The sequence below is a fragment of the Tachysurus fulvidraco genome, chromosome 20 (assembly GCF_022655615.1).
Source record: "Tachysurus fulvidraco isolate hzauxx_2018 chromosome 20, HZAU_PFXX_2.0, whole genome shotgun sequence".
Taxonomy (NCBI): Eukaryota; Metazoa; Chordata; class Actinopteri; order Siluriformes; family Bagridae; genus Tachysurus; species Tachysurus fulvidraco.
In genome coordinates this window covers 1,481,236-1,508,549 of record NC_062537.1, presented here as the reverse complement: position 1 = coordinate 1,508,549, position 27,314 = coordinate 1,481,236, and the positions used below count along the sequence as shown (strand labels likewise).

Here is a 27,314-nt window from a genome sequence, read left to right as displayed (position 1 = left end):
TGTGTGCAATCTAATTCATTTATTACACGGAGCACTTCGTTTATTTTATAAAACTTTCGTAATAATATGTTTCCGCTACAATGACGGACCGTATTTCCACACAAGGTGTCGCTGTAGACCGTGACTTGGAGATATTGGCACATTATTAATACCCCGCCTAACGCAAAAAGGAGAACAGAGCGTCACATACTTCTGACATCAGCAGGTCTCGTGTATTTGTCTTTTGATTTTAGAAGCTGGATTAGATTAAAAGAAAACACCATTTCCTCTTATTTGTGAATATCCACTAAGTGTAAGAGATGGATGTACCGGACAGTGCTCGCTGGATGAAGGCTCTGTTGATGCTGCTGCTACTGCTTTGTTTATGGGATTTGTGTTCCGCTCAGATTTCGTACTCGGTCTCAGAGGAGGCCAAGAAAGGATCCGTTGTTGGACATTTAGCGAAGGATTTTAATCTCAATGTGCAGGAACTGGAATCGCGCATGTTTCAGCTTGTGACTGGATCTAATGCCAAGTATTTCGAGGTTAATCGGAAAACCGGGATTTTATTGGTTAATGGCAGAATAGACAGAGAGGAGCTGTGTGAAAGCAAACAGAAATGCGTATTGAATATTGAAGCGATGATGCACAATCCTCACAAGCTCTACCGGGTCGAAATTAATATACTAGACATTAATGATAACTCTCCCGTGTTTCCACGTCAATCAGTTGCTTTGAATATTAGTGAAAACGTACTTCCGGGAGATCGATTTCTCGTAATTAAGGCTCGTGACATCGACGTCGGTAGTAATTCAGTGAAAACCTATAAAATAAACTCAAATGAATATTTTTCACTGGACATGCAAAGTGATTCGGCTGAACTCGTGCTTCAGAAAGCTTTGGACAGAGAGAGAGAACCAGTGATAAAGCTTGTGCTCACTGCTGTAGACGGTGGGACTCCTCCCAGATCTGGAACAATGCAAATAGTTATAAATGTGCAAGACATAAATGACAACAACCCTGTGTTTAGTAAATCTCTGTACAAAGTCAAAATCAATGAGAATGTACAAGAAGGAACTAAGATCATTACAGTTAGTGCTGCAGATGCAGACGAGGGGGTTAACGGTGAAGTATCATACTCTATTGTTGTTGATGAAGAAAACTCTGCGTTAGAATTATTTTCCATAGATCCTGTTTTGGGGGACATTAATGTTAAATCTAATATCGATTATGAGAAGCATTCTGCTGTTGAGCTTCGAATTCAGGCTCAGGACAAAGGACAGTCTCCAAGAAGATCTACATGTAAAGTGTTAATTGAAGTAGTGGATGTTAATGACAATGCACCAGATATATCAGTTACTCTGCTCATGAGCTCCGTAAGTGAGGACATCAAACCTGGCACAGATGTAGCATTAATCACCGTATCAGATAAAGACAGTGGCACGAACGGTAAAGTAAACTGTAAACTTCTAGCTCCGAGTCCTTTTAAATTACAGCTATCATATAAAAACTCTTACGCTCTTGTTGTGAATGAAGCTCTGGACAGAGAGCGGGTCTCACAATATAATGTGACAGTTGTAGCTAATGATGAGGGAACTCCTTCCCTCTCCAGCAGTAACGTTATAACAGTTCATGTGTCTGATGTGAATGATAACGCGCCTTTATTTACTGCACCGGTGATAAATATTAGCGTGAGAGAGAATAGTCCAGTTGGAGGGCTGATGACGTCACTAACCGCTCGAGACTTAGACGTCGGTGAAAATGCGATTGTTTCGTATTCATTAAGTGATGCAGAGAGCATTAGAGTATCAAATCTGATGAACATTAACTCACACACCGGTGAACTGTACAGCCTGAAGTCTTTCGATTACGAAGAAACGAAACGACTTCAGTTTAAAGTTCAAGCCACTGACTCTGGTGTTCCTCCGCTAAGTAGTAACGTGACTGTGAACGTTTTTATCCTGGATGAGAATGACAACAGTCCAGTTTTTCTCCCTCCTTATTCTGAACCCGGATCAGCAAACAGTGAGAACATTCCCTACTCTGCTGAAGCGGGGTATTTTGTGGCTAAAGTCAGAGCAGTAGACGCCGATTCAGGTTATAATGCACTATTATCATATCATATAACCGAACCAAAGGGAACAAATCTCTTCCGAATCGGAACCAGCACCGGAGAAATAAGGACTAAAAGACGAATGAGTGACAACGACTTAAAAGCTCACCCTCTTATCATTACTGTCTTTGATAATGGAGAACATTCACTGTCCACAACTATGAGTATTGAAGTTGTGGTTGTGGAAAATATGGACAGTCTGCAGCCTTCACTAAGACAAGTGCCAGTAAAGGAGGAGAATTTTTCTAATCTGAATCTTTATCTGCTCATCGCTATTGTCTCAGTGTCCGTGATATTTTTACTGAGCCTAATCGCTTTAATAGCAGCTAAATGCTACGGGACAGACGGCGGTTTCAGCAGGTCCAGCGCTCCTGTGATCACTACACACCCTGACGGGAGCTGGTCTTACTCTAAATCCACTCAGCAGTATGATGTGTGTTTTAGTTCAGACACGCTGAAGAGTGACGTAGTAGTTTTCCCCTCACCGTTTCCGCCTGCAGACGCAGAACTGATCAGCATTAATGAAGGAGACACTTTTAACAGGACGCAAACTCTTCCTAGCACTGGGAAGGTAAGACGATGTTTAACTTAAAGTGTTTCTAGATTTTCGTTGGCCTTTAATATCTTTTGAACTCTCTTCCGTGTTATGTTGTGGGTCATAAACGGCTTTTCTGTTTGATTTACACAAACATTTGCAAATGCTATTCCAAATACCTTGAATATTATTTTTTGTTAGTCTTCTCACTGTAGACATGGACACTAATTGCCTACAATGTCTATTACAATAATGTTATTTTGTTCTTTTATTTGTTATTTTGCTGAAATATTGACCATGGGGATGTTTTTTTAATTTTATAAATATATTAGTCCAGTTGTTTAACTGTTTTTTATTTACTTTACAACAAGATCTAATTTTTTTTTCGTGTTCCTTCCTGCTATGGAGTAAAATCAGCACCACACAGCTAGACAGCTACATGTTTTACATTCACAGTTGAAACTACTGAAAATATTTGAGACGATCTTTTAACTGTCGTTGGAAAAAAGTAAGAACGAAATGACTGAAATCACAATTTTTATATACACATATTTTCTTGCCTATTGTAGGCAGAGCGAGTTGTTCATAGACTTAATATCGTGGTCTTTTAATTGGCTTTGTAATATACAAAACAATGTCTGACTCACAATACGTGGTAAATTGTTTATTAATTCTATCCATGATTTTCCTGAAATTGCTGTTGATCAACGTTTACTTTGTTTAAGATTAAAGCGTGTGAACTTCTATAAAATTATCTAAGTAGAACGAACTGATTTTAACAGGAAACGTCTACAGTAACATATAATTATTTGTGATAATACGCTCCAAATAATAATGTGATAGTTATAATAACTGCCTAATCATAGACTCTATTATAGTTCTGCGTACCTGTAAATGTTTAGTTTGTGTAATTAAAATTTCATACAAGGTTATTCTTATTTATAATCCAGAAGAAATCATTGATTTACTTTGAGCGTTTTGGTTATTTCAATACATGTCTCATAAAATAAGTTTTAGCTGCAACGTTAGATTGTATTTCCACACAAGATGTCGCTGTAGACCGTGACTTGGAGACATTGGCACATTATTAATACTCCGCCTAACGCAAAACAGATCAGAGCGTCACATACGTTTGAAACGAGGAGACCTCGTGTATTTGTCTTTCTCAAGCGGGTATTGAATTAAATGAAACAGCATTTCATCTTATTTGTGAATATCCTTTAAATATAAGAGATGGATGTACCGGACAGTGCTCGCTGTGCCTGGATGAAGGCTCTGCTGCTGCTGCTGCTGCTTTGTTTATGGAATTTGTGTTCCGCTCAGATTTCGTACTCGGTTTCAGAGGAGGCCAAGAAGGGAACCGTTATTGGAAATTTAGCTAAGGATCTTAATCTCAATGCGCAGGAACTGGAATCGCGCATGTTTCAGCTTGTGACTGGATCTAACGCCAAGTATTTCGAGGTAAATCGGAAAACGGGGATTTTATTAGTGAATGACAGAATAGACAGAGAGGAGCTGTGTGAAAGCAAACAGAAATGCGTATTGAATATTGAAGCGATGATGCACAATCCTCACAAGCTCTACCGGGTCGAAATTAATATATTAGACATTAATGATAACTCTCCGGTGTTTCCACTTCAGATATTTGCGTTGGACATTATTGAGAATGTACTTCCGGGAGATCGGTTTCCACTAATCACTGCTCGTGACATCGACGTCGGTAGTAATTCAATAAAAATTTATAAAATGAACACAAATGAATATTTTTCATTGGATGTGCAAAGTGATTCAGTTGAACTCGTGCTACAGAAATCTTTGGACAGAGAGAGAGAATCAGTGATTAAGCTTGTGCTCACTGCTATAGACGGCGGGACTCCTCCCAGATCCGGAACAATGCAGATAGTTATAAATGTGCTGGATATAAATGACAACAACCCAGTCTTTACGAAATCTCTTTATAAAGTCAAGGTTCACGAAAATGTAGGTTTGGGAACTAGAATCTTGACAGTGTCCGCATCCGATGCAGACGAGGGGAATAACGGTGAAGTGTCATACTCTGTTTTAAGTTATGAGGAAACCCCGGCATTAGACGTATTCACCATAGATCCTATGTTTGGACACATTACTGTGAAAGGTAATATTGATTATGAGCAAAGCCCAGCGATTGAACTAAGAATTCAGGCTCAGGACAAAGGACAGTCTCCAAGAAGGTCTAGATGTAAAGTGCTAATTGAAGTAGTGGATGTTAATGACAATGCACCAGAGATATCAGTTACTCTGCTCATGAGCTCCGTAAGCGAGGACATCAAACCTGGCACAGATGTAGCATTAATCACCGTATCAGATAAAGACAGTGGAACGAACGGTAAAGTAAACTGTAAACTTCTAGCTCCGAGTCCTTTTAAATTACAGCTATCATATAAAAACTCTTACGCTCTTGTTGTGAATGAAGCTCTGGACAGAGAGCGGGTGTCACAATATAATGTGACAGTTGTAGCTAATGATGAGGGAACTCCTTCCCTCTCCAGCAGTATCGTCATAACGGTTCATGTTTCTGATGTGAATGATAACGCGCCTTTATTTACTGCACCGGTGATAAATATTAGCGTGAGAGAGAATAGTCCAGTTGGAGGGCTGATGACGTCACTAACAGCTCGAGACTTAGACGTCGGTGAAAACGCGATTGTTTCGTATTCGTTAAGTGATACAGAGAGCAGCAGAGTATCAAATCTGATGAACATTAACTCACACACCGGTGAACTGTACAGCCTGAAGTCTTTCGATTACGAAGAAACGAAACGACTTCAGTTTAAAGTTCAAGCCACTGACTCTGGTGTTCCTCCGCTAAGTAGTAACGTGACTGTGAACGTTTTTATCCTGGACGAGAATGACAACAGTCCAGTTTTTCTCCCTCCTTATTCTGAACCCGGATCAGCAAACAGTGAGAACATTCCCTACTCTGCTGAAGCGGGGTATTTTGTGGCTAAAGTCAGAGCTGTAGACGCCGATTCAGGTTATAATGCACTATTAACATATCACATAACCGAATCAAAGGGAACGAATCTCTTCCGAATCGGAACCAGCACCGGAGAAATAAGGACTAAAAGACGAATGAGTGACAACGACTTAAAAGCTCACCCGCTTATCATTACTGTGTCGGATAACGGAGAACCTTCACTGTCCACAACTATGAGTATTGAAGTTGTGGTTGTGGAAAATATGGACAGTCTGCAGCCTTCACTAAGACAAGTGCCAGTAAAGGAGGAGAATTTTTCTAATCTGAATCTCTATCTGCTCATCGCTATTGTCTCAGTGTCCGTGATATTTTTACTGAGTCTCATCGCTTTAATAGCAGCTAAATGCTACGGGACAGACGGCGGTTTCAGCAGGTCCAGTGCTCCAGTGATCACTACACACCCTGACGGGAGCTGGTCTTACTCTAAATCCACTCAGCAGTATGATGTGTGTTTTAGTTCAGACACACTGAAGAGTGACGTAGTAGTTTTCCCCTCGCCGTTTCCGCCTGCAGACGCAGAACTGATCAGCATTAATGAAGGAGACACTTTTAACAGGACACAAACTCTTCCTAGCACTGGGAAGGTAAGACGATGCTTAACTTAAACTGTTTCAAGATTTTCGTTGGCCTTTAATATCTTGTGAACTCTCTTTCGTGTTGTGTTGTGAGTCATTACTGGCTTTTCTGTTTGAATTATACAAACATTTGCAAATGATATTCCAAATCCGTTGAATTTCAGTACTTGTTACTGCTAATTTCACGAGTCTTCTCAATGTTGATAAACACACCAATTTTTTACAAAGTCTATTACCATGATCCTATTTTGTTTTTTCACTCTGGTTTTTCTTATATATTTATTTTGATCAGTCCCGACTGTTCGTCGGTAATTGTTCGTGGTTAAAATATGGACTATGGGAATGATTTTATTATTTTGTCTATATTTTAATCCAGTTGTTTATCTGTTTTCCATTTACTTTACAACAATCTCTAAAGTTATTTTTTCGTATTCCTTCCTGCATTGGAGTAAAATCATCACCGCACAGCTACTTACTCTTTTTTACATTCACAGTTGAAACTATGGAATATAGGCTATTCGAGACAATAACTTGTAACTGTCGGTGGAAAAGTAGAAAGAACGAAAGGACTGAAACACATTTTTCTTAAGGACAGATTTTCTTGCCCATTATAGGCAGATCGTGTTGTCATTAGTTTTAATAGCGCGGTCTTTTAATTGGCATTTTATTATACAAAAACAATGTCTGACTCAAATTATTTCATATTTAAAAGAATTGCAAAAATTATTAATTTAAAAGGAAAAGTCAACAGTAACATAATTGTTTCCGAAAACACGCTCCAAATAATAATGTGATGGTTATAATAAGTGGCTAATCATAAACTCGATTTTAGTTCTGAAAACCTACAAATGTTTTGTTGTGTAATTAAGGTTTAATATAAGGTCATTTTTTATTTAAGCTCGAAAAGAAATCAATTATTTGGTCCTAGCATTTCGGTTACTTTACTGCATGTCTCATAAAATAAGTTTCATCTACAATGTTAGCTTGTATTTCCACACATGATGTCGCTGTAGACCGTGACTTGGAGACATTGGCACATTATTAATACTCCGCCTAACGCAAAACAGATCAGAGCGTCACAACCATCTGAAACCAGGAGGCCTCGTGTATTTTTTATCTTTCTCCAGTGGATATTGAATTATATAAAAACAGCTTTTCATCTTATTTGTGAATATCCACTAATTGTAAGTGATGGATGTACCGGACAGTGCTCGCTGTGCCTGGATGAAGGCTCTGCTGTTGCTGCTGCCTCTTTGTTTATGGGATTTGTGTTCCGCTCAGATTTCGTACTCGGTTTCAGAGGAGGCCAAGAAGGGAACCGTGGTTGGAAATTTAGCTAAGGATTTTAATCTCAATGTGCAGGAAATGGAGTCGCGCATGTTTCAGCTTGTGACTGGACCTAACGCCAAGTATTTTGAGGTAAATCGGAAAACCGGGATTTTATTAGTTAATGACAGAATAGACCGAGAGGAGCTGTGTGAAAGCAAACAGAAATGCGTATTGAACATTGAAGCGATGATACACAATCCTCACAAGCTCTACCGGGTGGAAATTAATATATTAGACATTAACGACAATGCTCCCGTGTTTCCAGATCAAACACTTGTTTTGAATATTGCTGAAAATGTCCTTCCGGGAGATCGGTTTCCTTTAACCACAGCGAGTGACACGGACATCGGCAGCAACTCTGTGAAAACCTATAAATTAAACACAAATGAATATTTTTCACTAGAAATGCAGAGTGATTCGGCTGAACTCGTGCTTCAGAAAGCTTTGGATAGAGAGAGAGAGTCGGTGATAAAGCTCATGTTGACTGCTGTAGACGGCGGGACTCCTCCCAGATCCGGAACAATGCAGATAGTTATAAATGTGCTGGATATAAATGACAACTACCCTGTGTTCACTAATTCTCTGTATAAAGTCAGGGTGCATGAGAATACACCAGTCGGAACTAAAATCCTGACCGTTTCCGCATCAGACGCAGACGAGGGGAACAACGGTGAAGTTCAATACGCGTTTGTGACTGATGCCAGAAATACGGCTTTAGACTCGTTCTCTATAAATTCTCTTTCTGGTGATATCACAGTCAAAGATAATATTGATTATGAAGAAAGCACTGCAATTGAACTGAGAATTCAGGCTCTAGACAAAGGACAGTCTCCAAGAATGTCTAGATGTAAAGTATTAATTGAAGTAGTGGATGTTAATGACAATGCACCAGAGTTATCAGTTACTCTGCTCATGAGCTCCGTAAGTGAGGACATCAAACCTGGCACAGATGTAGCATTAATCACAGTATCAGATAAAGACAGTGGAACGAACGGCAAAGTAAACTGTAAACTTCTAGCTCCGAGTCCTTTTAAATTACAGCTATCATATAAAAACTCTTACGCTCTTGTTGTGAATGAAGCTCTGGACAGAGAGCGGGTGTCACAATATAATGTGACAGTTGTAGCTAATGATGAGGGAACTCCTTCCCTCTCCAGCAGTAACGTTATAACAGTTCATGTGTCTGATGTGAATGATAACGCGCCTTTATTTACTGCACCGGTGATAAATATTAGCGTGAGAGAGAATAGTCCAGTTGGAGGGCTGATGACGTCACTAACAGCTCGAGACTTAGACGCCGGTGAAAACGCGATTGTTTCTTATTCATTAAGTGATACAGAGAGCAGCAGAGTGTCAAATCTGATGAACATTAACTCACACACCGGTGAACTGTACAGCCTGAAGTCTTTCGATTACGAAGAAACGAAACGACTTCAGTTTAAAGTTCAAGCCACTGACTCTGGTGTTCCTCCGCTAAGTAGTAACGTGACTGTGAACGTTTTTATCCTGGACGAGAATGACAACAGTCCAGTTTTTCTCCCTCCTTATTCTGAACCCGGATCAGTAAACAGTGAGAACATTCCCTACTCTGCTGAAGCGGGGTATATTGTGGCTAAAGTCAGAGCTGTAGACGCTGATTCAGGTTATAATGCACTATTATCATATCACATAACCGAATCAAAGGGAACGAATCTCTTCCGAATCGGAACCAGCACCGGAGAAATAAGGACTAAAAGACGAATGAGTGACAACGACTTAAAAGCTCACCCGCTTATCATTACTGTGTCGGATAACGGAGAACCTTCACTGTCCACAACTATGAGTACTGAAGTTGTGGTTGTGGAAAATATGGACAGTCTGCAGCCTTCACTAAGACAAGTGCCAGTAAAGGAGGAGAATTTTTCTAATCTGAATCTCTATCTGCTCATCGCTATTGTCTCAGTGTCCGTGATATTTTTACTGAGCCTCATCGCTTTAATAGCAGCTAAATGCTACGGGACAGACGGCGGTTTTAGCAGGTCCAGCGCTCCTGTGATCACTACACACCCTGACGGGAGCTGGTCTTACTCTAAATCCACTCAGCAGTATGATGTGTGTTTTAGTTCAGACACAATGAAGAGTGACGTAGTAGTTTTCCCCTCACCGTTTCCGCCTGCAGACGCAGAGCTGATCAGCATTAATGAAGGAGACACTTTTAATAGAACGCAAACTCTTCCTAGCACTGGGAAGGTAAGACTTTTCTTAAATTAATCAGCTTCGTGTTTTTGGATTGCTTTTATTGTCTTGTAAACTGACTATTTTGTCGTTCTGTGGGCCATTACATAATCTTGTGTTTATGTCTTCTAACGTGGATATTTTTTAAATCTATTTTCGCACACCCATTGTTACAGTTTGGATTGTTTAGCTATGCCATTTTAAATGGTTTCGTAGAAGAAAGGAAATATTTAAATAAGCTCAGCAGATATTGTTCTGGTGGATCCGCTGTCGAACATTGGAAGAGTGACCATATTTTGGGAAAACACCCTGTATGTCAGGTCAGTCTATGGCAGTGAAGAAAAAAAAGGTTTCTGAACGCAAATGTAAGTTACTGGGTTGTTATTTCTAAGTCAAATATTCCATTCAGAAATTTGTTAAACAGTTAAAATAACTTTTATCGGGCTTCCACGAGGTTTAGATTGGTATCAGTACCACGAGGATGGACAGCGACAGGAACTGTTGAAAATATTACAATAAAAACTCAGAAATAAAGGAAACAAATTCAGATTTTAAAAATGGATTGGATGGAGCGAGTAGGAAATAAATATAATAAAAGAAAGAAAGAAAGAAAGATAGAAAGATAGAAGGAAAGAAAGAAACAAAATTATTGAAGTTTATATATTTTCTTTTTTACAAAGACAGAGCGTTGTTGCCAGATTCAATACCATGGTCCATTTAAAGTCTTTGTAATATACAAGAACAACGTGTGCATCGTAAAAGGTAAAGAGAGCTTGAGAAATCTATCCATGCTTTTCGCAATAGTGGTAAGAACCAGTAATACCTGCTAGCATTAAGGATTCTCAAGTTCAAAATTATATTCAGGAAATATTATAAAGCATATACTACTTGGTTTATTAAATATGGCAGATTTTTATAAACCATCTTTAATCACAGATTTCCCTCAGTGCTTAACTTTAAGTGGTTCTAGACTTTGGACGGGCTTGTAGTCTCTTATCAACCTTCTTTCGTTTTGTGTTGTGGGCCATTAAATGTCTTTCCTTTTGAATTACACAAACACTTCCAAATGATATTCCATTTCCTGTTACTGGTAATTTAATAAGTTTTATCAGAGTAGATAAAGATTTTGGTGACTTTTTCCCAAGAATTATGTACACCGTATAGTACCCTGAAGAGACTTTGCTGGTTTACTCTAATACATCATGTACAATTATTTTGATCAGTAATTGTTTGTGGTAAAAATGTTGACGATGGGTATGATTTTATCATTTTATCATTATTTAAGATCAGTTATTTAAGTGTTTAGAATTTACTTTACAACAAGATCTAAAGTTATTGTTTCATGTTTCATCCTGTTTTGGAGTAAAATCAGCACCACACAGCTGGACAACAACAAGTGTGTGAACTTAAATGAAATAATTTTAAAAGGTATAACAAATTGACTTACCCGGAAAAAATCTAACTTTACATACAATTATTTTATTCATTATTCTTTTTAAATCAAGACATCATCAATGATTTACTTTTAACATTTCGGTTATTTCAATACATGTCTCATAAAATATGTTTCATTTGCAATGTTAGATTGTATTTCCACACAAGATGTCGCTGTAGACCGTGACTTGAAGAGATTGGCACATTATTAATACTCCGCCTAACGCAAAACAGATCAGAGCGTCACACACTTCTGAAACCAGGAGGCCTCGTGTATTTGTCTTTCTCCAGCGGCTATTGAATTATATGAAAACACCATTTCAACTTATTTTTGAATAGCCACTAAATGTAAGAGATGGATGTACCGGACAGTGCTCGCTGTGCCTGGATGAAGGCTCTGCTGTTGATGCTGCTTTGTTTATGGAATTTGTGTTCCGCTCAGATTTCGTACTCGGTTTCAGAGGAGGCCAAGAAGGGAACCGTTGTTGGAAATTTAGCGAAGGATCTTAATCTCAATGTGCAGGAACTGGAGTCGCGCATGTTTCAGCTTGTGACTGGATCTAACGCCAAGTATTTCGAGGTAAATCGGAAAACCGGGATTTTATTAGTTAATGACAGAATAGACAGAGAGGAGCTGTGTGAAAGCAAACAGAAATGTGTATTGAACATTGAATCAATGATACACAATCCTCACAAGCTCTACCGAGTGGAAATTAATATATTAGACATTAACGACAATGCTCCCGTGTTTCCAGATCAAACACTTGTTTTGAATATTGCTGAAAATGTCCTTCCAGGAGATCGGTTTCCTTTAACCACAGCGAGTGACACGGACATCGGTAGCAACTCTGTGAAAACCTATAAATTAAACACAAATGAATATTTTTCACTAGAAATGCAAAGTGATTCGGCTGAACTCGTGCTTCAGAAAGCTTTGGATAGAGAGAGAGAGTCGGTGATAAAGCTCATGTTGACTGCTGTAGACGGCGGGACTCCTCCCAGATCCGGAACAATGCAGATAGTTATAAATGTGCTGGATATAAATGACAACTACCCTGTGTTCACTAATTCTCTGTATAAAGTCAGGGTGCATGAGAATACACCATTCGGGACTAAAATCCTGACCGTTTCCGCATCAGACGCAGACGAGGGGAATAACGGTGAAGTTCAATACGCGTTTGTGACTGATGCCAGAAATACGGCTTTAGACTCATTCTCTATAAATTCTCTTTCTGGTGATATCACTGTCAAAGATAATATTGATTATGAGGAAAGCACTGCAATTGAACTAAGAATTCAGGCTCTAGACAAAGGACAGTATCCAAGGATGTCTAGATGTAAAGTATTAATTGAAGTAGTGGATGTTAATGACAATGCACCAGAGATATCAGTTACTCTGCTCATGAGCTCTGTAAGTGAGGACATCAAACCTGGCACAGATTTAGCATTAATCACCGTATCAGATAAAGACAGTGGAACGAACGGTAAAGTAAACTGTAAACTTCTAGCTCCGAGTCCTTTTAAATTACAGCTATCATATAAAAACTCTTACGCTCTTGTTGTGAATGAAGCTCTGGACAGAGAGCGGGTCTCACAATATAATGTGACAGTTGTAGCTAATGATGAGGGAACTCCTTCCCTCTCCAACAGTATAATCATAACAGTTCATGTTTCTGATGTGAATGATAACGCGCCTTTATTTACTGCACCGGTGATAAATATTAGCGTGAGAGAGAATAGTCCAGTTGGAGGGCTGATGACGTCACTAACAGCTCGAGACTTAGACGTTGGGGAAAACGCGCTTATTTCGTATTCATTAAGTGATACAGAGAACAGCAAAGCGTCAAATCTGATGAACATTAACTCACACACCGGTGAACTGTACAGCCTGAAGTCTTTCGATTACGAAGAAACGAAACGACTTCAGTTTAAAGTTCAAGCCACTGACTCTGGTGTTCCTCCGCTAAGTAGTAACGTGACTGTGAACGTTTTTATCCTGGATGAGAATGACAACAGTCCAGTTTTTCTCCCTCCTTATTCTGACCCCGGATCAGTAAACAGTGAGAACATTCCCTACTCTGCTGAAGCGGGGTATTTTGTGGCTAAAGTCAGAGCTGTAGACGCCGATTCAGGTTATAATGCACTATTATCATATCACATAACCGAATCAAAGGGAACGAATCTCTTCCGAATCGGAACCAGCACCGGAGAAATAAGGACTAAAAGACGAATGAGTGACAACGACTTAAAAGCTCACCCTCTTATCATTACTGTCTCGGATAACGGAGAACCTTCACTGTCCACAACTATGAGTATTGAAGTTCTGGTTGTGGAAAATATGGACAGTCTGCAGCCTTCACTAAGACAATTGCCAGTAAAGGAGGAGAATTTTTCTAATCTGAATCTCTATCTGCTCATCGCTATTGTCTCAGTGTCCGTGATATTTTTACTGAGCCTCATCGCATTAATAGCAGCTAAATGCTACGGGACAGACGGCGGTTTTAGCAGGTCCAGCGCTCCTGTGATCACTACACACCCTGACGGGAGCTGGTCTTACTCTAAATCCACTCAGCAGTATGATGTGTGTTTTAGTTCAGACACAATGAAGAGTGACGTAGTAGTTTTCCCCTCGCCTTTTCCGCCTGCAGACGCAGAACTGATCAGCATTAATGAAGGAGACACTTTTAATAGGACACAAACTCTTCCTAGCACTGGGAAGGTAAGACGATGGTTAACTTAATCAGCTCCGTGTTTTGGATTGCTTTTATTCTCCAGTGAAATCTCTGTCGTGTTGTTTTGTGGGTCATTAATGGCTTTTCCGTTTAAATTATACAAACTTTCTTAAATGATATTCCAAATCCGTTGAATTTCATTATTTTTTACTGATAATTTTAGGAGCTTTTTCAATGTTTATTAAGACACTAAATTTCTACAAAGTATATAACAATGATGGTTTTTCTTTATTTCTTTCTGGCATTTCTTATATTTTTATTTTGCTCAGTCCCGGCATTTTATTAGTAATTCCTCCTGGTGAAATATTGACGATAACGGCTTTATTATTTTAGCAATATTTTAGTCTAGTTGTTTACCTGTTTTTAATTTATTTTTCAACAAGATATAGTTTTTTTGTGTTCCTTGCTGCTTTGGAGTAAAATCAGCACCACACAGCTAGACAGATGCTTGTTTTACATTCACAGTCGAAACTATAAATATATTCGAGACGTTAACTTGTAACTGTCTGTGGAAAAATGAAAGAAGGAATTTTTTTTAAATACATATCTTTTTGCCCATTTTAGGCAGAGCATGTTGTCATTAGTTTTAATAGCGGGGTCTTTTAATTGGCTTTCTAATTTACAAAAACAATGTCTGACTCACAATACGTGGTAAATTGTTTATTGATTGTATCCATGAATTTTCTAAAATTGTTGTTGATCAACGTTTACAGTGTTTAATATAGCAGGTGACCGTCATTTCTCCGCCTCGTGTTTTCTAATTAAGCGATTGGCAGTAGCTATATACGTGGGCGGGGTTTATTATATAATACAACAGACACGGTTAGCTGGGAAAAGGGATTTTCTACTATTTTACCTCCTATTCAGGGGGAGTTGGGCTCTGTTTGTGGCGCGACGTCACCTGGCTGAGTTGGCCCAGGTGTTGAGGCTAAGGTGTGTGGCATTTTCCTTGAGTAGCGCCACCCTCTGTCCGGTAGTCAAGCATAGAAAGGAATGGAATTAATGATAAACATAAAACCAAAAGGAGGTAGACAAATAAAACGTATAAAACGATATAATAACTATATAAAAAATATATATATACACAAATGCCTATGGTTTTAACGATTGTCCTAAAAGTATCTATGTGCAGTATGGTGTGTATAGAGTGACACTGTGCTGTGCAAATCCAGAGTTAAAGTGACAGTTCAGAGTTAAAGTGTCAGTGCAAAAAAAGTTGTTCAGAAAAAAAGTGAAAATGGAGGGAGAGGTCCAGTACTAGATCCTTGGTGTTTCCTGGTTTAAACTCCGAATAGCCTGCGGGAAGAAGCTTCTACTCATTATCTGTGTTTGCTTTCAATGAGTGGAAGTTGATGTAAATCAATTGTGGATTCCTTGTTAACAGTTATTTCTTATCTCCACCTCCCCCTTTGGTTGGATATGGGCTGGGGCTAAGCGAGTGGCTGGCTGACTCTTCGATGGTGGAGTTCCTCTCTCCTATCTTTGTGCTGTTGCGCACCTAGGACGATTTCCGGTGTGTATTTGGGGTGTTCACTGGTGGTGTGCTGTTTGACACTTCTCGCTCCCTCTAATTAGACCAGCAATTAGCCATTGTTGTAAGTTCCAGCCTGACCCCTGTACTGGAGATTAATGTGATAGCATTGAGTTGGTCTTTAGTACACTGGAATCTGTGTGTATGAATGTGAACAGATTATGGTTTGATAATGATGTTGTGCTTTTAATATTGGGGGAAACTTGATGTAAAAATAAAGATTGTTTATTTTTGTTAATCCTGTCTCTGCCTGATCTGTGGGAATGAATTTGTGTTGCATAGTTTGGATAAATTGTTTATGGGACAACTCAAAATAACAAACTATTTCCTGGGGCAAAATACCCCAGGTGGCGTAGTCGGTATTGTCATATTTATCATTTTATTGTTCCAATTAAACTTGATGAAATCATGCTCTACCCACATTAAAATTAAGCGTTTGAATTTCTATGGAATTATTTCATATAAAAAAAAACTTGAAGGAACTGAATTAACAGGAAAAGTCTACAGTAACATTTAACTATATATGAAAATATGCTCCAAATAATAATGTGACAGTTATAATAACTGCCTAATCATAGACTCTATTATAGTTCTGAAAAATTCCAAATGTTTAGTTGTGTAACTAAGCTTTAATATATCTTTTTACTTCTTTAAAATCGAGAAGTATTCAATTATTTACTCTTAGCATTTCGGGTATTTCAATGCATGTCTCATAAAATAAATTTCAGCTGCAATGTTAGATTGTATTTCCACACAAGATGTCGCTGTAGACCGTGACTTGGAGACATTGGCACATTATTAATACTCCGCCTAACGCAAAACAGATTAGAGCGTCACATACTTCTGACATCAGGAGGCCTCGTGTATTTGTCTTTCTCCAGCGGGTATTAAACTTATTAAAGACACTATTTCATCTGAATTGTGAATATCCACTAAATGTAAGTGATGGATGTACCGGACAGTGCTCGCTGTGCCTGGATGAAGGCTCTGCTGCTGCTTTGTTTATGGGATTTGTGTTCTGCTCAGATTTCGTACTCGGTTTCAGAGGAGGCCAAGAAGGGAACCGTTGTTGGAAATTTAGCGAAGGATCTTAATCTCAATGTGCAGGAACTGGAGTCGCGCATGTTTCAGCTTGTGACTGGATCTAACGCCAAGTATTTCGAGGTAAATCGGAAAACCGGAATTTTATTAGTGAATGACAGAATAGACAGAGAGGAGCTGTGTGAAAGCAAACAGAAATGCGTATTGAATATTGAAGCGATGATGCACAATCCTCACAAGCTCTACCGGGTCGAAATCAATATACTAGACATTAATGATAACTCTCCTATATTTCCAGATGAAATACTTGTTTTAGATATTTCTGAAAATATGCTTCCGGGAGATCGATTCCCTATACAACCGGCTCGTGACGTAGACATCAGCAGCAATTCTGTGAAAAACTATAAACTTAACACAAATGAATATTTCTCACTGGATTTGCAGAGTGCTGAAAAACAGACTGCTTCGACTGAGCTCGTGCTTCAGAAATATTTGGACAGAGAGAAAGAATCGATGATTAAGCTCGTGCTCACTGCTGTAGACGGCGGGACTCCTCCCAGATCCGGAACAATGCAGATAGTTGTTAATGTACTGGATATTAATGACAACAGCCCTGTATTTTCGAAGCCTCTTTACAAAGTCAAAGTGCATGAGAATGTAAGTGTAGGAACTAAAATTATTTCCGTTTCCGCAACGGATGCAGACGAGGGAAATAACGGTGAAGTATCGTACTCTATTATAAGTAAGGAGGAAGACTTATTCTTCATAAATGTTCTTTCTGGGGACATTAGTGTCAAAGGTAATATTAATTATGAGGAAAATCCAGCTGTAGAGCTGAGAATTCAGGCTCAGGACAAAGGACAACCTCCAAGAAGAACTACATGTAAAGTATTAATTGACGTAGTGGATGTTAATGACAATGCACCAGAGATATCAGTTACTCTGTTCATGAGCTCCGTAAGCGAGGACATCAAACCTGGCACAGATGTAGCATTAATCACCGTATCAGATAAAGACAGTGGAACGAACGGTAAAGTAAACTGTAAACTTCTAGCTCCGAGTCCTTTTAAATTACAGCTATCATATAAAAACTCTTACGCCCTTGTTGTGAATGAAGCTCTGGACAGAGAGCGGGTGTCACAATATAATGTGACAGTTGTAGCTAATGATGAGGGAACTCCTTCCCTCTCCAGCAGTAACGTTATAACGGTTCACGTGTCTGATGTGAATGATAACGCGCCGTTATTTACTGCACCGGTGATAAATATTAGCGTGAGAGAGAATAGTCCAGTTGGAGGGCTGATGACGTCACTAACAGCTCGAGACTTAGACGTCGGTGAAAACGCGATCGTTTCGTATTCGTTAATTGATGCAGAGAGCAGCAGACTGTCAAATCTGATGAACATTAACTCACACACCGGTGAACTGTACAGCCTGAAGTCTTTCGATTACGAAAAAACGAAACGACTTCAGTTTAAAGTTCAAGCCACTGACTCTGGTGTTCCTCCGCTAAGTAGTAACGTGACTGTGAACGTTTTTATCCTGGATGAGAATGACAACAGTCCAGTTTTTCTCCCTCCTTATTCTGAACCCGGATCAGTACACAGTGAGAACATTCCGTACTCTGCTGAAGCGGGGTATTTTGTGGCTAAAGTCAGAGCTGTAGACGCCGATTCAGGTTATAATGCACTATTATCATATCACATAACCGAATCAAAGGGAACGAATCTCTTCCGAATCGGAACCAGCACCGGAGAAATAAGGACTAAAAGACGAATGAGTGACAACGACTTAAAGGCTCACCCGCTTATCATTACTGTCTCGGATAACGGAGAACCTTCACTGACCACAACTATGAGTACTGAAGTTGTGGTTGTGGAAAATATGGACAGTCTGCAGCCTTCACTAAGACAAGTGCCAGTAAAGGAGGAGAATTTTTCTAAACTGAATCTCTATCTGCTCATCGCTATTGTCTCAGTGTCCGTGATATTTTTACTGAGCCTCATCGCTTTAATAGCAGCTAAATGCTACGGGACAGACGGCGGTTTCAGCAGGTCCAGTGCTCCAGTGATCACTACACACCCTGACGGGAGCTGGTCTTACTCTAAATCCACTCAGCAGTATGATGTGTGTTTTAGTTCAGACACACTGAAGAGTGACGTAGTAGTTTTCCCCTCGCCGTTTCCGCCTGCAGACGCAGAGCTGATCAGCATTAATGAAGGAGACACTTTTAACAGGACACAAACTCTTCCTAGCACTGGGAAGGTAAGACGATGGTTAACTTAATCAGCACCGTGTTTTTGGATTGCTTTTATCCTCCTGTGAACGCTCTTTCGTTTTGTGTTGTGGGTCATTAATGGCTATTCTGTTTAAATTATACAAACGTTCTTAATTGATATTCCAAATCCGTTGAATTTCATTACTTCTTACTGGTAATTTTACGAGCTTTTTCAATGTTGTTCAAGACACTAAATTCCTACAAAGTATATCACAATTATGTTATTTCGTTATTTCTTTCTGGCATTTCTTATATTTTTATTTTGATCAGTCCCGACTTTTTATTAGTAATTCCTCCTGGTGAAATATTGACGATAACGGCTTTATTATTTTATCTATATTTTAGTCTAGTTGTTTACCTGTTTTTAATTTATTTTTCAACAAGATATATATATTTTTTCGTGTTACTTGCTGCTATGGAGTAAAATCAGCACCACAAAGCTAGACAGCTACTTGTTTTACATTCACAATCGAAACTATAAATATATTCGAGACAATAACTTGTAACTGTCTGTGGAAAAATGAAATAACGAATTTTTTTAAATAGATATCTTCTTGCTCATTTTAGGCAGAGCATGTTGTCATTAGTTTTAATAGCGGGGTCTTGTAAATGGCTTTCTAATTTACAAAAAAACATGTCTGACTCACAATACGTGGTAAATATTTATTTATTTTATCCATGAATTTTCTGAAATTGTTGTTGATCAACGTTTACAGTGTTTGATATAACAGGTGACCGTTATTTCTCCGCCTCGTGTTTTCTAATGAAGCGATTGGCAGTAGCTATATACGTGGGCGGGGCTTATGGTATATTATAGCAGATACGGTTAGCTGGGAAAAGAGAATTCCTACCGTTTTACCTCCTATTCAGGGGGAGTTGGGCTCTGTTTGTGGCGCGACGTCACCTGGCTGAGTTGGCCCAGGTGTTGAAGCTAAGGTGTGTGACATTTTCCTTGAGTAGCGCCACCCTCTGTCCGGTACTCAATCATAGAAAGAAATGGAATTAAGGATAAAAATAAAACCAAAAGGTGGTAGATAAATAAAAAAAATATAAACTATATAATAACTATATAAAATATGAAAATATATGTGAAAAATTTGTGTATATACATAAATGCTTATGGTTTTAATGATTGTCCCTAAAGTGTCCGTGTGCAGTATGGTGTGTATAGAGTGGCACTGTGCTGTGGAAGTCCAGATTTAAAGTGTCATAGTGCAAAAAAAAGTTGTGCAGAAAAAAAGAGAAGATGGAGGGAGAGGTCCAGTACTAGATCCTTGGTGTTTCCTGGTTTAAACTCCAAATGGTCTGCGGGAAAAAGCTATTTCTCATTATCTGTGTTTGCTTTCAATGAGTGGAAGTTGATGTAAATCAATTGTGGATTCCTTGTTAACAGTTATTTCTTATCTCCACCTCCCCCTTCGGTTGGATATGGGCTGGAGCTAAGCGAGTGGCTGGCTGACTCTTCGATGGTGGGGTTCCTCTCTCCTATCTTTGTGCTGTTGCGCACCTAGGACGTTTGCCGGTGTGTATTTGGGGTGTTCACTGGTGGTGTGCTGTTTGACACTTCTCGCTCCCTCTAATTAGACCAGCAATTAGCCATTGTTGTAAGTTCCAGCCTGACCCCTGTACTGGAGATTAGTGTGATTGCATTGAGTTGGTCTTTGGCCCACTGGAATCTGTGTGTATGAATGTGAACAGATTATGGTTTTGATAATGATGTTGTGCTTTTAATATTGGGGGAAACTTGATGTAAAAATAAAGATTGTTTATTTTTGTTAATCCTGTCTCTGCCTGATCTGTGGGAATGAATTTGTGTTGCATAGTTTGGATAAATTGGTTATGGGACAACTCAAAATAACAAACTATTTCCTGGGGCGAAATACCCCAGGTGGCATAGTCGGTATTGTCATATTTATCATTTTATTGTTCCAATTAGACTTGATGAAATCATGCTCTCCCCACATTAAAATGATTAAAAATTAAAACTTGAAGGAACTGAATTAACAGGAAAAGTCTACAGTAACATTTAACTATATATGAAAATATGCTCCAAATAATAATGTGACAGTTATAAAAACTGCCTAATCATAGACTCTATTATAGTTCTGAAAAATTCCAAATGTTTAGTTGTGTAACTAAGCTTTAATATATCTTTTTACTTCTTTAAAATCGAGAAGTAATCAATTATTTACTTTTATCATTTCGGTTATTTCAATGCATGTCTCATAAAATAAATTTTAGCTGCAATATTAGATTGTATTTCCACACAAGATGTCGCTGTAGACCGTGACTTGGAGACATTGGCACAATATTAATACTCCGCCTAACGCAAAACAGATCAGAGCGTCACATACTTCTCAAACCAAGAGACCTCGTGTATTTGTCTTTCTCCAGCGGGTATTGAATTATATGAAAACACAATTTCATCTTATTTTTGAATACCCAGTAAATGTAATTGATGGATGTACCGGACAGTGCTCGCTGTGCCTGGATGAAGGCTCTGCTGCTGCTTCTGCTGCCTCTTTGTTTATGGGATTTGTGTTCCGCTCAGATTTCGTACTCGGTTTCAGAGGAGGCCAAGAAGGGAACCATTGTTGGAAATTTAGCTAAGGATCTTAATCTCAATGTGCAGGAACTGGAATCGCGCATGTTTCAGCTTGTGACTGGATCTAACGCCAAGTATTTCGAGGTAAATCGGAAAACCGGGATTTTATTAGTTAATGACAGAATAGACAGAGAGGAGCTGTGTGAAAGCAAACAGAAATGCGTATTGAATATTGAAGCGATGATGCATAATCCTCACAAGCTCTACCGGGTCGAAATTAATGTACTGGACATTAATGATAACGCTCCCGTTTTTCCAGATCAAACTCTTGTTCTGGATATTACTGAAAATATGCTTCCGGGTGATCGGTTTCCCTTAAAACCGGCACGTGACATAGATATCACTAGCAATTCTGTGAAAAACTATAAACTAAGCACAAATGAATATTTCTCACTGGATGTACAAAGTGCTGAAAAACAGAGGGTTTCGGCTGAGCTCGTGCTTCAGAAATCTTTGGACCGAGAGAAAGAATCGGTGATCAATCTCGTTCTCACTGCTGTAGACGGCGGGACTCCTCCCAGGTCCGGATCAATGCAGATAATTGTCAATGTACTGGATATTAATGACAACAGCCCTGTATTTTCGAAACCTCTTTACAAAGTTAAGGTGCAAGAGAATGTAAGTGTAGGAACAAAAATTCTTTCCATTTCTGCATCGGATGCAGACGAGGGAATTAACGGTGAAGTATCTTACTCGATTATAAGTGATGAGGAAGACTTTTTTCTCATAAATGCTCTTTCTGGGGATATTACTATTAAAAGTAATATTGATTATGAGGAAAATTCAGCGATAGAACTGAGAATTCAGGCTCAGGACAAAGGACATTCTCCGCGAAGATCTACATGTAAAGTATTAATTGAAGTAGTGGATGTTAATGACAATGCACCAGAGATATCAGTTACTCTGCTCATGAGCATCGTAAGGGAGGACATCAAACCTGGCACAGATGTAGCATTAATCACCGTATCAGATAAAGACAGTGGAACGAACGGTAAAGTAAACTGTAAACTTCTAGCTCCGAGTCCTTTTAAATTACAGCTATCATATAAAAACTCTTACGCTCTTGTTGTGAATGAAGCTCTGGACAGAGAGCGGGTCTCACAATATAATGTGACAGTTGTAGCTAATGATGAGGGAACTCCTTCCCTCTCCAGCAGTAACGTTATAACAGTTCATGTGTCTGATGTGAATGATAACGCGCCTTTATTTACTGCACCGGTGATAAATATTAGCGTGAGAGAGAATAGTCCAGTTGGAGGGATGATGACGTCATTATCGGCTCGAGACTTAGACATCGGTGAAAACGCGATCGTTTCGTATTCGTTAGATGATACAGAGAGCAGCAGAGTGTCAAATCTGATGAACATTAACTCACACACCGGTGAACTGTACAGCCTGAAGTCTTTCGATTACGAAGAAATGAAACGACTTCAGATTAAAGTTCAAGCCACTGACTCTGGTGTTCCTCCGCTAAGTAGTAACGTGACTGTGAACGTTTTTATCCTGGATGAGAATGACAACAGTCCAGTTTTTCTCCCTCCTTATTCTGAACCCGGATCAGTAAACAGTGAGAACATTCCCTACTCTGCTGAAGCGGGGTATTTTGTGGCTAAGGTCAGAGCTGTAGACGCTGATTCAGGTTATAACGCGCTATTATCATATCACATAACCGAACCAAAGGGAACGAATCTCTTCCGAATCGGAACCAGCACCGGAGAAATAAGGACTAAAAGACGATTGAGTGACAACGACTTAAAAGCTCACCCTCTTATCATTACTGTCTCGGATAACGGTGAACCTTCACTGACCACAACTATGAGTATTGAAGTCGTGGTTGTGGAAAATATGGACAGTCTGCAGCCTTCACTAAGACAAGTGCCAGTAAAGGAGGAGAATTTTTCTAAACTGAATCTCTATCTGCTCATCGCTATTGTCTCAGTGTCCGTGATATTTTTACTGAGCCTCATCGCTTTAATAGCAGCTAAATGCTACGGGACAGACGGCGGTTTCAGCAGGTCCAGCGCTCCTGTGATCACTACACACCCTGACGGGAGCTGGTCTTACTCCAAATCCACTCAGCAGTATGATGTGTGTTTTAGTTCAGACACACTGAAGAGTGACGTAGTAGTTTTCCCCTCGCCGTTTCCGCCTGCAGACGCAGAGCTGATCAGCATTAATGAAGGAGACACTTTTACTCGAAATCAAACTCTTCCTAGCACTGGGAAGGTAAGACGATGTTTAACTTAAACTGTTTCTAGATTTTGGTTATTTAATTTAGCCTTTTCTTCTTCTTTTCGAGCTCTCGTATGTTTGCTCTAAATTCTGTTTCATGCTGTGTTGAAGGTCAGTAAATGTCTTTAGGCTTGAAACACAAATAGTTCTAGTTGATTTTCCAACTGACCCAAATTCCAATTCCAGTTCCTAATTTTTTATCAATTCTATTAAGGTATTTGAGGCTTTCTATCGAATACTTTTCAGTCATTATCTTTTTATCTAACTTTTTATTTACTTCGGCAGATGTTTATTTTGACGAGTCACGTTTTGAACTAAAAATAGCCGCACAGTGTTGGATAACGATTATTTTCATACCGGGTACTACTTTGAAAATTGTTTGCTAACTAGCCGTGTTTCCAGATGCGAGTAAATACAGGAATGAATCAAAAATATACGTTTTTATTCGTTTTTTACTCATCATAAGCAGAATTTTGTCTTTGTTTAATATTATTTGGTATTTTGAATGGTTTAATAATAACAACAATATTTGACTAATAATAGGTGGTAAATATGTGTCCATTCTTTTTTCTGATTTTGTTGAATGTCAAGGCTTGATATATTTAAGATTAAACTTTGCATGCTTATATACATAATATTAAACTTATAATATATCGAATAATAAATTCGGAAATAATAGTCTACAGACACAAGAAAATGTACAATCTAAACATTTAAAAAGACATTTTATTCCATACTGTGTAGTAACATCGTTATTTTTTATTTATGGTGTTTTAAAATATACTGAGAAACGTTTATTTACTGTACATTCAAAAAAAATCTATTAAACCTATGAAATTCCACAAATGTTTAATTGTGTGACGATAATATGATGTGTATTTTATCCTTTTTAAAAACCAAGGACTTTACTCTGATTTACAATTAGCATTTCGGTTATTTTAATACATGTCTCATAAAATAAGTTACAGCTGCAATGTTAGCTTGTATTTCCACACAAGATGTCGCTGTAGACCGTGACTTGGAGACATTGACACATTATTAATACTCCGCCTAACGCAAAACAGATCAGAGCGTCACATACTTCTGAAACCAGGAGACCTCTTGTATTTGTCTTTTTCCAGCGGATATTGAATTATATAAAAACAGCTTTTCATCTTATTTGTGAATATCCACTAAATGTAAGTGATGGATGTACAGGACAGTGCTCGCTGTGCCTGGATGAAGGCTCTGCTGTTGCTGCTGCTTTGTTTATGGGATTTGTGTTCCGCTCAGATTTCGTACTCGGTTTCAGAGGAGGCCAAGAAGGGAACCGTTGTTGGAAATTTAGCGAAGGATCTTAATCTCAATGTGCAGGAAATGGAGTCGCGCATGTTTCAGCTTGTGACTGGATCTAACGCCAAGTATTTCGAGGTAAATCGGAAAACCGGGATTTTATTAGTTAATGACAGAATAGACAGAGAGGAGCTGTGTGAAAGCAAACAGAAATGCGTATTGAACATTGAAGCGATGATGCACAATCCTCACAAGCTCTACCGGGTCGAAGTTAATATACTGGACATTAATGATAACTCTCCCGTGTTTTCACTTCAATTATTTGCGTTGGACATTACTGAGAATGTTCTTCCGGGAGATCGGTTTCCACTAATCACTGCTCGTGACATCGACGTCGGTAGTAATTCAATAAAGAATTATAAAATTAACGCAAATGAATATTTTTCATTGGATATTCAAAGTGATTCGGTTGAACTCGTCCTTCAGAAATCTTTGGACAGAGAGAGAGAATCAGTGATTAAGCTTGTGCTCACTGCTATAGACGGCGGGACTCCTCCCAGATCCGGAACAATGCAGATAGTTATAAATGTGCAAGACATAAATGACAACAGCCCAATTTTTACGAAACCGCTTTACAAAGTCAAGGTTCACGAAAATTCAGGTGTAGGAACTAATATCCTGACTGTTTCCGCATCAGATGCAGACGAGGGGAATAACGGTGAGGTGTTATACTCTATTTTAAGTTATGAGGAAAACCAGTCATTAGACGTATTCACCATCGATCCTGTGTTTGGACACATTACAGTGAAAGGAAATATTGATTATGAGCAAAGCCCAGCGATTGAACTGAAAATTCAGGCTCAAGATAAAGCACAACCTCCAAGAAGGTCCAGATGTAAAGTGTTAATTGAAGTAGTGGATGTTAATGACAATGCACCAGAGATATCAGTTACTCTGCTCATGAGCTCCGTAAGCGAGGACATCAAACCTGGCACAGATGTAGCATTAATCACCGTATCAGATAAAGACAGTGGAACGAACGGTAAAGTAAACTGTAAACTTCTAGCTCCGAGTCCTTTTAAATTACAGCTATCATATAAAAACTCTTACGCTCTTGTTGTGAATGAAGCTCTGGACAGAGAGCGTGTCTCACAATATAATGTGACAACTGTAGCTAATGATGAGGGAACTCCTTCCCTCTCCAGCAGTAACGTTATAACAGTTCATGTGTCTGATGTGAATGATAACGCGCCTTTATTTACTGCACCGGTGATAAATATTAGCGTGAGAGAGAATAGTCCAGTTGGAGGGCTGATGACGTCACTAACAGCTGGAGACTTAGACGTTGGGGAAAACGCACTTATTTCGTATTCATTAAGTGATACAGAGAGCAGCAGAGTGTCAAATCTGATGAACATTAACTCACACACCGGTGAACTGTACAGCCTGAAGTCTTTCGATTACGAAAAAACGAAACGACTTCAGTTTAAAGTTCAAGCCACTGACTCTGGTGTTCCTCCGCTAAGTAGTAACGTGACTGTGAACGTTTTTATCCTGGATGAGAATGACAACAGTCCAGTTTTTCTCCCTCCTTATTCTGACCCCGGATCAGTAAACAGTGAGAACATTCCCTACTCTGCTGAAGCGGGGTATTTTGTGGCTAAAGTTAGAGCTGTAGACGCTGATTCAGGTTATAATGCACTATTATCATATCACATAACCGAATCAAAGGGAACGAATCTCTTCCGAATCGGAACCAGCACCGGAGAAATAAGGACTAAAAGACGAATGAGTGACAACGACTTAAAGGCTCACCCGCTTATCATTACTGTCTCGGATAACGGAGAACCTTCACTGTCCACGACTATGAGTATTGAAGTTGTGGTTGTGGAAAATATGGACAGTCTGCAGCCTTCACTAAGACAAGTGCCAGTAAAGGAGGAGAATTTTTCTAATCTGAATCTCTATCTGCTCATCGCTATTGTCTCAGTGTCCGTGATATTTTTACTGAGCCTCATCGCTTTAATAGCAGCTAAATGCTACGGGACAGACGGCGGTTTCAGCAGGTCCAGCGCTCCTGTGATCACTACACACCCTGACGGGAGCTGGTCTTACTCTAAATCCACTCAGCAGTATGATGTGTGTTTTAGTTCAGACACACTGAAGAGTGACGTAGTAGTTTTCCCCTCGCCGTTTCCGCCAGCAGACGCAGAGCTGATCAGCATTAATGAAGGAGACACTTTTACTCGAAATCAAACTCTTCCTAGCACTGGGAAGGTAAGACAATGATAAACTTTAAACTCTTTACTGATTTCGGAGGATTTTATTCTCTTGTCATCTCTCTTCCTCGCTGTGTGTTGGTCATTAAATTTTGGGATTGAATTACACAAACAGTTCAAAATGATCTTCGGCTAATTTACGTTTCTTG

General features: G+C 39.1%; 7 protein-coding genes across 7 annotated transcripts; all 7 read left to right on the top strand.

The window, feature by feature from the left end:
- Positions 1–117: 117 nt before the first annotated feature.
- Positions 118–2,684, top strand: LOC113650220 (protocadherin alpha-8-like). The gene has a single exon (XM_047805091.1). The coding sequence runs from the start codon at positions 300–302 to the stop codon at positions 2,682–2,684; it is 2,385 nt and encodes a 794-aa protein (XP_047661047.1). The 5' UTR covers positions 118–299.
- A 1,077-nt stretch (positions 2,685–3,761) lies between these two features.
- Positions 3,762–6,248, top strand: LOC125139760 (protocadherin alpha-2-like). Its single transcript, XM_047805090.1, has one exon. It carries the CDS (start codon positions 3,861–3,863, stop codon positions 6,246–6,248), a length of 2,388 nt encoding a protein of 795 aa, XP_047661046.1. The 5' UTR covers positions 3,762–3,860.
- A 1,065-nt stretch (positions 6,249–7,313) lies between these two features.
- LOC113650347 (protocadherin alpha-2-like) lies at positions 7,314–10,338 on the top strand. The gene has a single exon (XM_027158641.2). It carries the CDS (start codon positions 7,410–7,412, stop codon positions 9,795–9,797), a length of 2,388 nt encoding a protein of 795 aa, XP_027014442.2. The 5' UTR covers positions 7,314–7,409; the 3' UTR covers positions 9,798–10,338.
- A 977-nt stretch (positions 10,339–11,315) lies between these two features.
- On the top strand, positions 11,316–13,950 carry LOC113650221 (protocadherin alpha-2-like). The gene has a single exon (XM_027158418.2). It carries the CDS (start codon positions 11,551–11,553, stop codon positions 13,933–13,935), a length of 2,385 nt encoding a protein of 794 aa, XP_027014219.2. The 5' UTR covers positions 11,316–11,550; the 3' UTR covers positions 13,936–13,950.
- A 2,453-nt stretch (positions 13,951–16,403) lies between these two features.
- Positions 16,404–18,785, top strand: LOC113650348 (protocadherin alpha-2-like). Its single transcript, XM_027158642.2, has one exon. The coding sequence runs from the start codon at positions 16,404–16,406 to the stop codon at positions 18,783–18,785; it is 2,382 nt and encodes a 793-aa protein (XP_027014443.2).
- Positions 18,786–20,962: 2,177 nt separating this feature from the next.
- On the top strand, positions 20,963–23,629 carry LOC113650222 (protocadherin alpha-8-like). The gene has a single exon (XM_027158419.2). The coding sequence runs from the start codon at positions 21,236–21,238 to the stop codon at positions 23,627–23,629; it is 2,394 nt and encodes a 797-aa protein (XP_027014220.2). The 5' UTR covers positions 20,963–21,235.
- Positions 23,630–24,531: 902 nt separating this feature from the next.
- On the top strand, positions 24,532–27,175 carry LOC113650223 (protocadherin alpha-2-like). The gene has a single exon (XM_027158420.2). The coding sequence runs from the start codon at positions 24,800–24,802 to the stop codon at positions 27,173–27,175; it is 2,376 nt and encodes a 791-aa protein (XP_027014221.2). The 5' UTR covers positions 24,532–24,799.
- The last annotated feature ends 139 nt before the right edge of the window (positions 27,176–27,314 follow it).

Excerpts from the sequence above, each read along its gene's own strand:
- LOC113650220 (XM_047805091.1), top strand. The coding sequence starts at position 300 with ATGGATGTACCGGACAGTGCTCGCTGGATGAAGGCTCTGTTGATGCTG.
- LOC125139760 (XM_047805090.1), top strand. The coding sequence starts at position 3,861 with ATGGATGTACCGGACAGTGCTCGCTGTGCCTGGATGAAGGCTCTGCTG.
- LOC113650347 (XM_027158641.2), top strand. The coding sequence starts at position 7,410 with ATGGATGTACCGGACAGTGCTCGCTGTGCCTGGATGAAGGCTCTGCTG.
- LOC113650221 (XM_027158418.2), top strand. The coding sequence starts at position 11,551 with ATGGATGTACCGGACAGTGCTCGCTGTGCCTGGATGAAGGCTCTGCTG.
- LOC113650348 (XM_027158642.2), top strand. The coding sequence starts at position 16,404 with ATGGATGTACCGGACAGTGCTCGCTGTGCCTGGATGAAGGCTCTGCTG.
- LOC113650222 (XM_027158419.2), top strand. The coding sequence starts at position 21,236 with ATGGATGTACCGGACAGTGCTCGCTGTGCCTGGATGAAGGCTCTGCTG.
- LOC113650223 (XM_027158420.2), top strand. The coding sequence starts at position 24,800 with ATGGATGTACAGGACAGTGCTCGCTGTGCCTGGATGAAGGCTCTGCTG.